The 16,178-nt window shown below is 36.9% G+C and overlaps 1 protein-coding gene across 1 annotated transcript in view; it reads right to left on the bottom strand.

Moving 5' to 3' along the window:
- Positions 1-450: 450 nt before the first annotated feature.
- The window catches only part of hs2st1b (heparan sulfate 2-O-sulfotransferase 1b), a 41,156-nt gene continuing 25,428 nt past the window's right edge, over positions 451-16,178 (bottom strand). Inside the window, exons 2-7 of the mRNA XM_033965516.2 lie at positions 13,015-13,253; positions 8,857-8,942; positions 8,396-8,534; positions 7,505-7,602; positions 5,960-6,117; positions 451-2,555 (exon numbers count right to left, since the gene is read on the bottom strand). Of these exons, the coding sequence (XP_033821407.1) occupies positions 2,329-2,555; positions 5,960-6,117; positions 7,505-7,602; positions 8,396-8,534; positions 8,857-8,942; positions 13,015-13,253 (947 nt within the window). The 3' untranslated portion in view covers positions 451-2,328. The remainder of the gene's footprint in view (positions 2,556-5,959; positions 6,118-7,504; positions 7,603-8,395; positions 8,535-8,856; positions 8,943-13,014; positions 13,254-16,178) is intronic.

Genomic DNA, 16,178 nt, shown 5'->3' with positions numbered 1-16,178 from the left:
AGTCACTCCTGCAGTTTGGGGGTCACTGCCCCGAGTGCTCTGATGACCACGGGCACCACTGATACCTTCACCTTCCAGGCCTTCTCCAGCTCTTCTTTGAGCCCCTGTTTTCACAATGGTGGTGGATAAACAGGTTCAACCTGATTAAATATAAATATTTTCTCTCTCTCTCTCTCTCTCTCTCTCTCTCTCTCTCTCTCTCTCTCTCTCTCTCTCTCTCTCTCTCTCTCTCTCTCTCTCTATATATATATATATATATATATATATATATATATATATATATATATATAATATATATAATATATTATATATATATAAATAATTATTATTTGTTATCACACTTTTGGACTTCAGTTAACTCAATTTAACAAAAAGAATATTGGCTTGTAATGGATGTTGGAGGAAATGAGAAGACCATTTGCTTGCATAAAGAATTACAGAAACCAGGATCAGAGATGAGGGTAGTTCTGTATTGATGTCAATGTGTTAAAAGAACAATCAGTTCAAATGAATTCATAACCAATAAAACTCCAGTCTGAATCAAGGCACTATCTCTGCATCTGTCACATCAGTCCCATAGCTAACCCTGTGTCCACCCCAAATCACACATCACTTCATTTCCCATTAATAATTTCAGTTCAGTATCAAAAAGTGGCCCAGCATCTTCAAAGGCATGTAAAACACGTTGGAGAATTGACAACATCTCAGGATGGAATAAAAACAATTTGCCAACCACTACAAGGACCTCGTGGCCCAGTTCTCTCAAAGGTTTGGTCCAAAACATGTCAGCTGCTTGTAGAAAGACATTGTACAAAAACAATGTCATCAGAAAACAAGGACTGGAGATGTGATGCTTCTTTGAAAAGTGAATGGAAAGATCAGTTTTGTTCTGCTGTTTGTTGGCTCTTGTAAAAGGTGTAATGCACAACTTTTCTTGTCTCCATGAAGATGATATTGCTTTAAAGGACACATATTAGGTGTATTTGTACTGTTATTGCCCTTTTAGCATGCTCTGGAGCACATTTGCTTTGGATTTTCATGCTTTAAAACTTAAAATACAAATCAAGTTGCATCAAGTCTACACTCCCTCTCTTGGATTTGGTGTTAGCACACCATCCGCTGGTAACAGTGGGAATTACCATGGAAAAAAATTCTAGCTATTTTAGCATTTTAGCCAGAATGTTATCATAAGCATAAAGTTAATTAACCCAGTTTTACAGTAGAAATGCTCAGGATGAGCCTGGTGATTTATGGACAGAATCATATGGAAAACGTGTTCAGGAGACGCCCAGATCTCTATCTTTGAGGTCACAATCCAAGTAAAATTGAAACAGACGTTTTCTGAATTATCAGAGAATTAATCAAACAACCATTAAAGAAACTAAATACAATTCCAGGTACATTTTTGATGTGGGAACAATGTTATAACATGGTCATTTTGAATAACATGATCTAATTTATTTATTTTGCTCAATGGTAGTATAAGCTGTATAGGCAGGTTAAGGTCAACTGTGACCCATTTCTCATTACTTATATGAAAAGAACTATGTTGTAGTGCTGTGATTCTCAGTGTTTTCCCACAAAGTACCACTCTTTGAATTTCTGGGTACCTTTAGATCTAAACTATATTAAGTCTAAAAAGAGACTGGATAAGGTAGTTCTTCAATGATAAACACAAAGGACAACAAAACATTATAGATTTGAAGTAATACTCAAACAATAGGGGGTTCCACGTACCGCCAGTGGTACATGTACAAATGTTGCTGTAGTGTATAAGTGAAGCTACTTTGTGAAGTTTGCCCCCATCAACTACCATACTACAGTACAGTACAGAACAGTACCTAGAAATCCCCCAGATAGGTTACAGACCTTTTAAAATATGTGCCAGCTTTGTTCATTAATGTTTATTTTAACCAACAAGTATCAAAGATTTAAAAGAATGTTCAAATTGTTTAACCCTGTGTCAGTCAAAAATATTATGTTCAAACTTCAAAAAAGTTTATTTCATTTATCCATTAGTGTTGAAAAGAAATACAACTATATAAAAACAACTCATCTTTAATCACACTGGATGTATGGAATGAAATGCAATTCAAGACTTAGTCTAGAGACAAATTGTGTAAAAGTCAAAACTACATCTCTGCTTGATCCCAGTTTTTCATGTTGAGCTTCCTCAACAGCTGCACTGGCGGCAATAATAAAAGTTTCCATTGAGCAAATTTCCCCAAATATAAATTTCAGGGAGCAGATTCCAGCATTCGGCACTAGACAGACCAGCGTCTATTGGGACCCAGTGTTTAACCCCTTAGTGTCCAGATGTCCCATATCTCAGTTGACTTTGGGGTAGATTTTTTCATAGAAGAAGCTCTGTGCCAACACATATAGTTCTCCATCCTTCTCCCTGACAGCATGGGCACGCACAAACTGAAACTGTTCAAGAGCAAACTCATAAAACTCATTCTCCATTTTCCAGATGTTGGCCTGCTGCAGTTTGGCGATGGTCTCTTTGGTCGGGGCCTTCTTCTCTGTGGTCTTCCTTAGATGCGACCTCTTTCCTGAAAAGCACATGAGAGATAGTTGTAAGGTGTGGTGGGTAACATACAGTGGTGGTAGAGTATTCAAAAACGTTACTCATGTAAGAATAAAGTTACTTCAAAATAATATTACTGAAGTACAAAGTAGTGGTCTAAGAAATTACTCAAGAGTAAAAAAGTATTTGGGAAATTGATACTCAAGTGAGAGTAACTTAATGAGTAACTGTTGAGGTGTAATCTGATTTGTACTTTAAAGTTAAAGTAATTGCGAGGACCAAATATTAAATAATGCACAAAATCTGGTATCTAAAGGGTAGATACAAAATGAGAAAAACTAAATCATATCTGAAGGGGCGTTGCAAGACACACAAGTGTTCAAATCATTTCATATTGTCAACATAAAACTTTTGGTCAGCTGTTGACTCACTCACAGTGGGAACAGTCACCAAAACTTTACCTAAAGTAAGAGTACTGCTAGTTCAATAAATATATTGCTCCAATAAATGTAACTAAATAAATGTAACTGAGAACTACCAACCTCTTACTTCTAGGGCTCTGCTTTAATCAAATTTCAAATATCAATTAATTTGGTAATTTCTAATTGACAATGATCAGCTTGGGTCACTTTAATCGAGAGGTCTACAGCCGCCTGTCAGTAGACTTTTGGGGCACTATTTTGGAGCACGTACTTTGTAATGCCAATGATTAACAGACAGTTCAGAAAATGTATATAGAAAGCCATTATTAGCAGTTTTAATGAAACAAAATAAATCAAAAAATATTTAAAAACAGTGATAAATTTGAAGGGGAAAAATAATAATAATCATTATACTAATAATAGTAATAATTATTGTCATTATTAGTCATATCACCCAGCCATACATACTTACTTAGTTCAATATATAAAAATGTCCTTTTTGTTGAGAAAAAGTTTTAAAAATATCTCATTTTACATATAATTTCTACCTGATCTACCTGTAATGGCCTCTCAGTCCATTTCCTGTCACTTAATTTAATACAAATGTGTTTTAATATACTTCATATGGAATAAGAAATGCTATAGTGATGCATGATTTTGTTTTGTCTGACCATTTTTATGCTCCAGTGTTTCCAGACATTAGTTGGGAACATCAACAGGGGGTGGGGGAGAGTGGCCAATTCAGTGGAATAAAATAGGTTCTTGTCCATTAACTGCACTGGCATCAAAACTAAACAGTCATGTGGGTTTATTGATGATCTATGAATGGATTTAGACATTTTGAGGCACAGAGTTTTGCCCGGTAAGTCAATCCATGTGGAACATCAAACTAAATTTATGTTGTATTTGGATTATAAATTATAATAATGTGTTTTAAATCTGTATATGTTTTTTGCAATGGGTGTGGAAAAACCTTTACTGGGTCTCTTGAAACTCTGCAGAACTTCAAGGTAGTATATGAAGGATACATTTCTTAAAGATCACCTATTTGTCTCCCAGTTATGAAGAACACATGTAAAAATCAAATATTGTTAATTATTGTTAAATGTGCTCCTTACGTTTGCATCTTCAATATACAATGCTGTGAAAAAGTATTTGCCCCCTTCCTGATGTCTTACTTTTTTGTATGTGTCACACTTAGCTGTTTCAGATCAAACAAATTTAAATATTAAACGAAGATAACCCAAGTAAACAGAAAATGCATTCTATTATAATTGTATTTGTTAAATGAAAAATACTATCCAAACGTACATGATCCTGTAGGAAAAAGTAACCCCTCCCCCCTTGTTAAATGTTGAGGTAACTGATTAATCATATTATTGTCGAAAGCTGAGTTTAATTTCATAGCCACACCCAGGCCTGATTGCTTCCAGACCTTTCAAATCAAGAGATCACTTAAATAGAGCCTGTCTGACAAGGTGAAGTTGGCCATATTGAACCCAAGACTTCATGCAGCGATCCAAAGAAATTCAGGAGCAGATGGGAAGAAAAGTAATTGACATGTGGAAAAGGTTACAAAGCCATTTCTAAATGTTTGGGCCTCCAGCGAACCACGGTGAGAGCCATTATCCACAAATGGAGAAAGCATGGTACAGTGATGAACCTTTCCAGGAGTGGCCAGTGTACAAAAATGACCCCAAGAGCACAGTGACGAATGATCCAGGAGGTCACAAAGAAACCCAGAGCAACATCTGATCTGAACAACTGCAGGCCTCATGACTCAACCATAAGAGACTAGGCAAAAATGGCATGGCAGAATTCCAAAGTAAAATCCGCTGCTGACAAAAAAAAGAACATAAAGGCTCATCTCACTTTTGCCAAAAAAAAACTCTTGATGATCTCCAAAGCTTTTGGGAAAATAGTCTGTGGACTGCTGAAACAAAAGTTGAACTTTTTGGAAGGGGTGCATCCCATTACATCTGGCGTAAAATGAAGAGAGCATTTGATAAAAAGAACATCATGTCAACAGTGAAACGTGGTGGTAGTGTCATGGTTTGGGGCTTTTTTGGGGGGATTGAAGGAACCATGAACTCTGCTCTCTACCAACAAATCCTGAAGGATCAGTTTGTGACCTCAAGCTGGAGCGTACTTGGGTTCTACAGCAGTACAATGATCCAAAGCACACGAGGAAGTCCACTTCTGGCTTTAAAAAAAACAAAATGAGGGTTTTGAAGTGACCTAGTCAAAGACCAGACCTGAACCCAATAGAGCTGCTGTGGCATGACCTTAAAATGGCAGTTCATGCTCGGAAACGGTCCACTGTGGCTGATTTTAAAACAAGTCTGAAAAGAAGAGTGGGGCAAAATTCCTCCACAGCGATGTGAAAGACTCATTGCCAGTTATCACAAACACTTGACTTCAGTTGTTGCTTCTAAGGGTCATTCAGCCAGTTATTACCTTTAGGGGGTAAATACTTTTTTCACATGAGCCATGTAGGTTCAGATGGCTTCTTCCCTTAATAAAATCGGTACTTAAAACTGTATTTTGTGTTTACTGAATTATCTTTGTCTAATATTTAAGTTTGCTTGGCTAAGAGTGACAAAGGTGCAGAAAAAGTACAAAATTGGTAAGGGGGCAAATACTCTTTCACAGCACTGTATGGCGGTTAATGGCTTCCTAGTATAAAATAAATATTTATTTTTTTATTCCTTTATTAACACATTCTAAACATCCTATTTATTCACCACAATGACTTTATACATTGCACAATTCCTAACTTTCAGTGGCCACAGTGGAATTGGGGCATCACTGCTAACAACAACTAGCATGCAACATTACTTCCTGGTTCGCACACAGCACACAGCGGTCTTATTTTGACCCCCAAGAGCTGCTTTTGCGTCACTGTGCTGAAAGTCCTAAATGTTTAACTTATTTTTGGTCAAGAATTACTTTTCAAACATCTTAAAACATTTATTTTATGAATGTAGAAGGTCAGATTACCAAGTACCTGACTTGTAGAGCTCTGTGGCTCCTTTGAAAAACCTGGGCACCGCAGCCTCCAGGATCATGATGAAGTCCTCCAGCTCCTCGGTCACTCCCACCAGAAGGTACTCATTCACCAGGTTCAGCTTGGCCTGCTCCAGAGCCCAGTGGCTGCCTGCGTTCCTACAAAGTCAATTCAATTAACATTGTAGAGCCCAAAAACATAACAGCACTCGCCTCATAAAACAAAATTTTAAACCAACAAAAAGTTAGAAAAAACAGTGAAACAGTAATCGGTTTATAACAGACAAGCAGATTAACAAACACTCACAGAAAACAAGGATAACAACATTATAAACAAAATAATAAAGGTAGAAATATGGCGACTGAAGACTTCTAAATAGAAATTATTTACAAATAAAGTGTATTATTGTGGAAAATCTGAAGTTGTTGAATTGTTGAATCTGAAAAGTTGTCTTGCCCAAGGACACAACAACAGTATTCATTTGTGGGAGTTGGAATCACACTGCCAACCAATGAGTCAGTGGATTTTACTGCTCTACTGGTGATGTTTATGTCCTTCTCGGCAAGAAAAAACTCCAGGAAAATCCAGTGGGAGAAACACATCATAAACAAGTACAAACAGTGACAGGCCTGGGTCAGCTATAGTTGAATGACTGGTCACTGTTCAATGATAGATACTCTGTAATGAGCTTTATAATGAGCTTTATAATGAGCTTTAGACAGAGCGCTCAATGTTCTAATTTAAAGGAACCATCCCCCAACACCAGTCAGAAACACATGACTCTAGTGACAGTAGCTAAGCAAGGCTACAATACATTTTAACACTTAATGCAGTTCCTGAAACACAATATTACTTCCTATATGTATGTATATAACTTCCCTGAGCAAACTAACTAGAATATTGATGAATACAATGAAGGCATATAAGCAATACATTGAATTTGATTGGATGTAGAAGAATCCAATTTGGGTCTGTACATTGGTCTATTTCTACAGCTAGCACAGAGCAAATCTGTGTTGTGATAAAAATATTGAATAAAAAGTGTGCTTGCATTGCACTTTAAATGCAAAAATACATGCAACTTCCAGTGTAGGCAAGCTGAGTTAGATTGGGAATCAGCCAATGTAGCAAGAGATATTCTGCTTGAGTAATATAAAGGTGCAAAATTAGTTTTGAAGATGGGGTGCTCTGACTCACTATGTCCCAACCTGTGGCATGGGGACCTCTGGGGGTACTTGGAATTATTTTACATATCAAAGAGAAGTTCCATTGAATAGTATTTGAATAGAAAATATTCTTTGTAGTACATTTTTAAATTCTTGTTATTTCTGTTGGTTTATTTTGTCTTAAATATAATTAAAACAATAATGTATTTTGTTATAGATGGCAAATCCTAGTAAAATTATAATCACTAATGAAACAGTGGTACATAACATAGGGCCATTCAGGGTGTGAGACAATGTTCAGGGTGTACTCAAGACAAAAGTTTGGAACCACTGCTCTTACTTAAAGGAGCAGACAGTGCTCTTGAAAAAAGGGTCTCACCAGCACTCGGAGTGGTGTCCACAGAAGAAAGGGATCTGCAGCCACAGCTTCTCCGGAGCACAGTCTGAGCCTCCAGACGCAACACACTCGTCAAAAGTCTGAAACATAAACAAGATGGTGGATTTACAATAGCATACTGTAACCTATATACAGTAGGATGGAAATGAGTAATAGAAATACGGATTCTTGTCCATGAGCATTTATAATATCTTATTACCGATAATAGTTTAACTCAAATCGATTCTGACTCTATTGGAATGCTCTTTCGATAAGTTATGACCATTTAGACTGATGCACTTTGCAGAATATAGTAATATAGCACAAAGATGCACCAATCCAATACTTGTATAGAATATCTGCCCCGATACTAAAACATTTACACAGCTGTTATGTAGTGTGTAGTCACTTGGGAAATAAATAACAGCTACATAATTCTTATTTTATTTTTGCTTAAAGGAAATAAAATGATGTTTTCAGTATCTGCACTGGTATCGGTTGATATCGAGGATCAGCAGATACTTAAGCTTAAAGTATCGAAATCGGTATCAGAACTGAAAAAGATGGATTAGTGCACCCTTAATATAGCATCAACTATATTGGACATAAAAAAATGATAAAAAATACACAAGTAGTTGTGCAGTCTTTTGTCACTATTTGATCCATGCAGACTGAACAGATTAACAGACAGGGGGGAAAAATCAATTAAATTTAATCTCCATAATAGTTTTTTATTTTTTTTTATTTGAGATAGCAATTGTTAGCATTACTGTATGCAAGGAAGTGGCTACTTTAGTAAAAGTAGCAGTTTATTATGTAAAGTCATAGCCTAAACCTTTTCAGTTTCTTCTCAAAATATAATAAAGCCAAAATGATCATTTCTCCATATCCTACCTTTTTATCTCCTTGCTTCCTCCTTCGTAGTCCAGGTCTGTAGTCGTCTCCAAACCTTAAGAAGTAGTAATAGGACACCAGACGCTCTATAGGGTCTCTCACCACATTAATATACAGCGGCTTCCCTTTCACTCCATACCTATAGACACATAAAACATTCTCATTTAAATGTGCACTTGAAAACTCAGACTGCCTCTCAATGCTCTGTGAACCTAGTGTTTATTGTACTTAAGAGGGAGCCTTTTTCCATTAGCAAAAACGCAACGCGAGAACACTTAGGATAATTAGCTTTGATGACTGAAATGATACAGCCAATGGAGATAAGGACAACAAAGCCATTAATCAACACTGCAGCATTAGCATTAGCGGTCAATAGGAGATCCCCGCTATCTAGAGAGCTAACTGTTTCCAACTCATCTGAATATGAACACTATTAGAGTTAAATGGAAATAACGCCGTACTTGGAGAAGTCGAGATAGGCGACATGGCCGTGGTAAAAGCCTGGTTTCATCTCTTTCCAGGAAGTCACATTTCGGACAAAACGCACCTGGGCACAAGAACAATGGAAAGGAATTAGTAGCAAAACAACAAGACAACAATAACAATAATAATAACAATAATAAAAACAATAACAACAACAACACCAATAATAATAATAATAATAATAATAATAATAAAGAGGAAGCAGAAGAGAATGGATGGATGACTGGATGGATAATAATAAACTACATTTTTTTTATACCAATATGGTACAATTGATCATGGTTATTAATGGTAGAGCTGAAAAATGTGTAAGTATTGAGATTATTCTCATTTTTAAAGTAAAGAAGTGAGGGTGTGCTATGTAACTTTTCTGGTGAAGTTTCCTGTTTTTGCTTTGCCTGGAATCTTCCACGGTATGGCAATGGACTTGCATATCTTCCATTTATTAAATAACAGTAGATTATATTGCTTACATAATGTAAAAGATGCAGATCTAATTGTGAGCAGGCTCGCATCTCCACAGTTCAGACCTGTAACTTGGCCCCGTGGTGTCACCTGCTTCCCTCCATGGAGATAATATACATTGAACTGTGGAGATGTGAGCCTGCTCACAATTATTTATGTTTTGATTTGTTTATAAGTGATTTTAGTCTTTCTTATTCTGTAAAGCTCTTTGAATTATTTTGTGTACCAATTGTGGTATACATATAAACTTGCCTTGCCTTGAATGCCATATGGAACATTCCAGGCAAAGCCATTACATCCCCCTGGAGACAAGCAGGTGGTGGAACATCCACCAGAAACATTACACAGTGCACCGTTATGAATAAAATTACAATTATCATCTTACTTTGCTCCCCTTTTTATGAACAACTTCAGATTTGGCAAACAGAAATATGGGATTATCAATAATATTATGTATGTTGTTTTGAAAATATGCAAAATTGAAATATTGTTTATGGTTTGTGTCTCAAAATGCTGCAAACAGAGCTGATTAAAAATGAAAATGGAACAAAGTTATTCTTCAAACAAGGCTATAAATTAATATTTCTCCATTTTCACATTTGTCTGGTTCTTAATCAACAGCTAAAACATTCAACACATTTCAGCCCATTTTTGTCAAAACAAAAAAATAGAGTCATCCATTGTTGTTAATGAAGACCTACTATGTTTGCATCTGCTATATACTTATAAACTATGACACCCGTGGATCATTATGTTATAAATTGCAATATTCATCTAAAATGACTTAATAAAAGAAACAAGTCTGCTGAATTACGCATTAGAAAACTGCGGTGCTCAACGGGAACTCTAAAAACAACTTCAAGAGGATAAATGAGAAGGGGAAACAATTATGACACGGTTGAAAGCTCTTAAAGTTGATTTTGCATAATAAAAAAACAGCTTTAATATCACCCACCAAAACCTTTAATGTCTTGCCCATGGACACTACAATAGTATCAAGTGGACTAAAAACAGATGAATATCACCAAAGAGACCGCAGCATCAAGTTAAACAAACAAATGGTTTTCATTATATTGTCTAGTGCACGAGGGTACTTGTAGTCAAACAATAGCAGTGCCAAGTCTTAAATAGAAAAGTCAGACTGGCATGCGTGCTCTATGTAACAACTTTGGGTTCTGAACACCTGTAGGTAATATTTCATAATGTCCTGTGGTTTGATTTGAAATTATGGCAATGTCAAAACCTGGATTTGGCAGCGCTCTGTAGTTTTCCTGGAAACAAGACAAATGTTCCTGTTGAAATGAAATGATTGTGATGTGTGGTGTGGTGCTTTATCCTCATTAAAATAATAATAATGATAATCAGTAGAGCTCAGCCTGTAGTGACATGGCGCGCAGGATATTACCTTGGCATAAGAACCAGATTTCACCAGCACAAAGCCCCAGGCTGTTTACTGTGTCCTGGGCTAAACCACAGCTGTGCCGGTGTGGGGTGGGTGTGGGGTGCCATGAAAAGAGTGGTGTCAAAAAGTGGGCAAAAAGTCAATGCACCACTTTGGAAATTATGTGAGAATGTCAAAGTGGTCAAACACAAACACCCTAAAGGCAAAGCAGTACTGTCAGCTGACAACATCACACACATTATTTTTTTAACATTAACACAGAAAATAATTGAAGAAAACGCTTAATAATACTGCCAGTACCAATACACAAGTCTCTACTCGACAAGTGATGGGGAAAAATGACTGGAGTAGCTGTGTCACAGTGCGCTAAAGCTAGACTATACAACTTTTCTGGTGGATAAGTTATTGTTCCGCTTGAAATGTTCCACAGTAGAGCCCTAGTTACAGCAGGTCAGAACTGTGGAGAGGTGAATCCACTCAAAGTTAGGCCTGTCACAATAATTATCACATCAACTTATCTTCCAATACATGAAGGCTAGAACAATATATTTTGGGGGACAATATTTATCGTGTGCACATTTTCTTTGCAAGTATGGTGAGATTTTTCTTATTTTATATGTGATGCGATAAGATTTGAGCTGTAAAGGGTTGATTATGCAACTTCTATGGTTAAATATTGTCTGGAAATAGGAAGTACGAGCACACAGTCTTGTGCTCAGGTCTCTGCACTGGCTCCTGTAGCTCAGAGAATAGACTTTAAAGCAGCTCTCCATGGCCAAGCACCAAAGTATATCTCCGACATGTTAGTGCCATATGAAACATCTCACACTCTGAGGACTTCAGGGACCAGCCTCCTGCTGGTGCCCAGAGTCAGGACTAAATATGGAGAATCAGCGGTTCAGTTTTATGCAGCTAAAACATGAAACGATCTCCCTGAAGATGTGAGACAGGCCTCTACTTTGACAATGTTTAAATCCAGGCTCAAAACAGTTCTGTTTAGCTGTGCATACGACTGAAAGGATTTTAATCTGCACTCTTCTCTTTTAATGTTAACTTTATGATGATTGTTTGTGATTATTTATGTTTTGATTTGTGTGATTTTTATGTCTTTCTTATTCTATAAAGCACTTCGAATTACTTTGTGTACGGATTGTGCTGTACAAATAAACTTGCCTTGCCTTAAATATTGTTTAACTCTGTGAGTAATTTGTGGCAGCTCATGCCTTTTAACAACACGGTTAATTTTAAAAATGGTTTACTGGTATTAACCTGTTATCGTGTCAGAGGCATAAAGTTGCTTCAGTGTTATTGTTTAGCATTATTTTTCTATGTAGCAATATATCGTGCTTCAAAATTTCGGGATGTTAAGTAGGATTTAAAACTTGTCAGACATGACATGTTTGAAATTGCTTTAAATAAGTGTACTGCAGGCTTAGAGTGAAATATCCTACAAGTAAAAGTACTTGTCTGAGTTGCATCATATCATAATTCTTACTTTGAGTAGGCCTGTTAATTAATGTTTTTAAATGTATTTTGAGCAATAAAAACATCTGTGCCGAAATAAATCCTGGAAAGATATTTTTAATGCAATAGTGTGGAACTATGCAGGCAAAGAAATAACGTAACTGCGGAGACGAGCAGATGGCTGACTCCCCACCAAAAATTTTACAAAGTGCACATTTAAGATTACCATTTTAACACAAAATACCAGTAGTTGTGCACACTGCTCACTAAAAAGAAGTCTAGAAGATTAACCCCTGCAGTGGCATTCATACTGCTGTTGTGTCCATGAGTAAGACACTTATGGATGATCAATGTCAGTCAGAAGTCCTAATTTAATCAACACAAATTCTCAAATATTCACAGTTGAGTTAGTTAAATCTAGACTGCAAAGTAATTTAAAGTCACTATACCTTACTTTTACGGTCTTATAAACAAACTAGTTCAGTAAACGGTTTGTAACAGTTCAAAGCTATACTTTATTCTGAGCATGCACATTTTTTCACTGCAATGAATTTATAAGTGTTTTTCACAGCTTTCAGAAGTTGGAACAGAGTTTGGCCATCATGTTCTAACAGCTAACATGCTACCTGTGCACTTCCTGGTTCTCATACAATAAAACTCTTTACAATTAGATGTAGATAACACACAGCGGCCTCATTTTTGAGCTTAAGAGCAGCTTTTAAAATATATCTGTACTGGGGCAAAAGCTATGCTCAACTACATGAATACAAATCAAGTAGAGCCACTTTAATCGAGCGGCTCTGACCTGGTCTTGTAGGGACATGACGGGGTTGTTCTTGCTGGTGTTGATGTGTAGTACGTGGAAGTTGTTCTTGGGGCACAGGTCATAGGCGATGTTGGTGAAGGACGTGCTGCCGGTCTTTGGGACTCGGTTGTAGATGATCACAGAATCATCTCTCTCTGACGTCAATGATGACTCTCGCCCCAAAGACTCACTGTGCCTCTGCTCCACCTGCGCCACCTCATGTCTGGCTATGGTGCGCTCTGAAACACAACACAGGTAAGGTCAGGAATGGGGAGGTACAATACATTTTATTTGATAAATAAATGTATCTACTGGTTTCACTGTATATATTATGTGTTTATTATCCAACTATATGTTATACTTTAAACACCTTAGCATTGTGCTCAAACTTAAAATTATTAAGGGCACAGTATGTAAGTTTCTGGAGGTGGCACATTACCTGCATAACTCCATGGAGACAGAAAATTAAAACCATACTTTGGAAGATTATCCACGGAGAGAGATACATTTAATGCCTTACTGTGGAAGATTATAGCCAAAGGGACAACATTTCAATAGAAACAAGCAGGAGAAGGCCCTCCTCTAGGCCAGGTAAGTCCACTCACACTAGGGACACATGTTTTTCTAACTTTTCCAATGCAGTAAAAACATCCAACGTGGAACAACTTTCTTTTATTTTCTGTTTTTGGGTAAAAAAGTTGCAAATAATTAGAATTGTGAATTCTGAATGATTAATAAAAGGGGAAAAAGTGGTTTAATGCTATATTGCCCAGTCCTAAGCATAAGACTAGAATGTTTTGATGTGCAAATCTGGGCATTATATATTCTTTGTTTGCAAGAATTTATTTAGAAATTTTGTATTTATGAACCAACCTTATTGCATAGCCTCAATAATCATTCGACTCTACAATAATGAAGTTGTATATTTCCACATTCTTTAGTGAGTTGTTTACTGTTTTCCTCTGGCAGCAGGTGGAAGGGCCAACAACCCGCAATAAAGACCAAGAAATAAACCGCTACTTTTTAAATTAAGGACACAGAAGCTAATTAGCCAGGCTTAATTAAGGAAACAGCCTAGCCCTCAAAATACAATACCACAGAAACAACTCATTAGGGCTTCCATGATAATATTGACAGGAGGCATAATTAAAAGTGTTGCTCTCCACTCGCTCTGGCGTAGTGTTAATTAAAGGCTGTTACAGCAGTGGCCTTCGTCTATGGCTGCTGCTCATTCGCTCTGCTCAGAAGGAATACATATGCACTGGGAGAAAATAAACATGAAAGAATAACAATTAGAGCCGCAGATTGTAAACAAAGACCACAATTACTGCGTTAAAATAATACGGTTATAAATGGGACTAAAGTGAGCTGGTTTGTGCATTGTTGTGTCTGGATCTGGTTTATGAATTATTATATGTACATTGCTGTGCTGTAAGAAGACAAGAAGATATTTTTGGATAATAATATAATGTAATTGAATAAGTCGTAAACTGCAGGATCAATATGTGACATGAGAAAATAAAGTGTCATATCATTGTCCAAGTATACATTTGTTAATCTATTAATGTACAATTAATACAAAGTTTGTTTTAATGACTTAAAAATGCTCCGTTCGTATTTTGCTTGTTCAGTTGCCTCACAGATAAAACTCCTGACCTATAAACCATCACCAGCCGCGCTCTGTGGTTAAATTGTGTTCACAACCAACGCATGGGATAAGAACTTAGTTTGTTACTTCCTCATTGTTCACTTGCTGAGTGCAGGGGGAGCTCTAATGCCTAAATGCTTTACTGGACACAGAGGTGTGTGTGTGTGTGTGTGTGTGGGGTGTGTGTGTGTGTGTGTGTGTGTGTGGGGGGGGGGGGGTGTATATATATATATATATATATATATATATATATATATATATATATATATATATATATATATATAATATATATAATATATATAATATATATATATATATAATATATATAATATATATAATATATATATATATATATAATATATATATATATATATAAGCTAAGTTTTTCCTAGTATAGCTCTTTTTTGGTGGTGTCGGCCATATTGCAGAGGTGGTGGAGACGACAGACGCTTCAAACCTCCCAAAAATACATATTTAACCATGACATTGACTTACAGAGATGTTTAATGAGGTAAACATGTTATTTAGTTCAGTTTTAATAAACAATTATATAAATAAATCATTGATATGTTGGCATTCATGTGTAACTATAGCAACACACTCATGCTCATATATGGAATTATTATATGTGACATCATCTGGCATCTCCTAGCAACACGTGGCAACGGAACATTCTATTTCTTTATGACATCGACAGATTCTAAATGAAAAGTCTGTAAGTGTAAGTGCAGCACAAACCAAACCTCACTTCAACTCAGCACTCGAACGAGCACGCAGCGACCCAACTCAGAGAAGCAAACATGTCCAAAAACTGGTGTGACTATACGTCTGAAGACGACGAACTCCTCTACAGCGAGGAATTCCACTTCATGGATGACCTGGAGATGTCTTCCCCCGATCCAGACCAGACCTCTGGACCATCTGAAGAGGTGGTCCAAACCTCTGTAACTCTTGAGGAGTTGGAGACAGAGGAGTTAGGGCCTCAAACCCAACAGTGGTTTGAGGAGGAAGATGAGACGAGCATGGCCTCAATAATGTTAGAATTTGAAATGGCCAAAACAACACAAAAACTCCAAGCTGAACTAGACAAAATGAAAGAGGAGAGAGGAGCACTCATAGACCAGTCGGATGAACTGAAACTCCAGCTTCAGTCCAAAGATGGCACCATTGAAGCTTTGCAGAAACAGGTCGCAGAAATGAAAGAGACATTAGAGCAAAGTCAAAAAGATTCCCGCCAAAAATCCAAAAAGTGGGAAAAAGAAAAGCGGAAAGACGCTGCCGACATGAAATTCAAAATGCAGGAGAAATCTACGGAGAATGCAACGCTGATGGAGCAGAACGCTAAACTGGAGTGTGCTCTGGTGAGACGTAAAGCGGACATGTCTGCTCTGAAACAGGAACTGGAGACCAAACAACAAGAGACGGTCCGGATGTTCCAGCAAGTGAAAACCAAAGAAACACAGATCCAAAAGATGGAGGAGGAGAAGGACGCCATTTTGAGGACCTGTGAGGAGAC

This window comes from Periophthalmus magnuspinnatus, chromosome 4 (genome assembly GCF_009829125.3).
Source record: "Periophthalmus magnuspinnatus isolate fPerMag1 chromosome 4, fPerMag1.2.pri, whole genome shotgun sequence".
NCBI lineage: Eukaryota > Metazoa > Chordata > Actinopteri > Gobiiformes > Gobiidae > Periophthalmus > Periophthalmus magnuspinnatus.
Note: the sequence above shows the minus strand (reverse complement) of the source record. Positions and strands in the feature narration are given on the sequence as shown.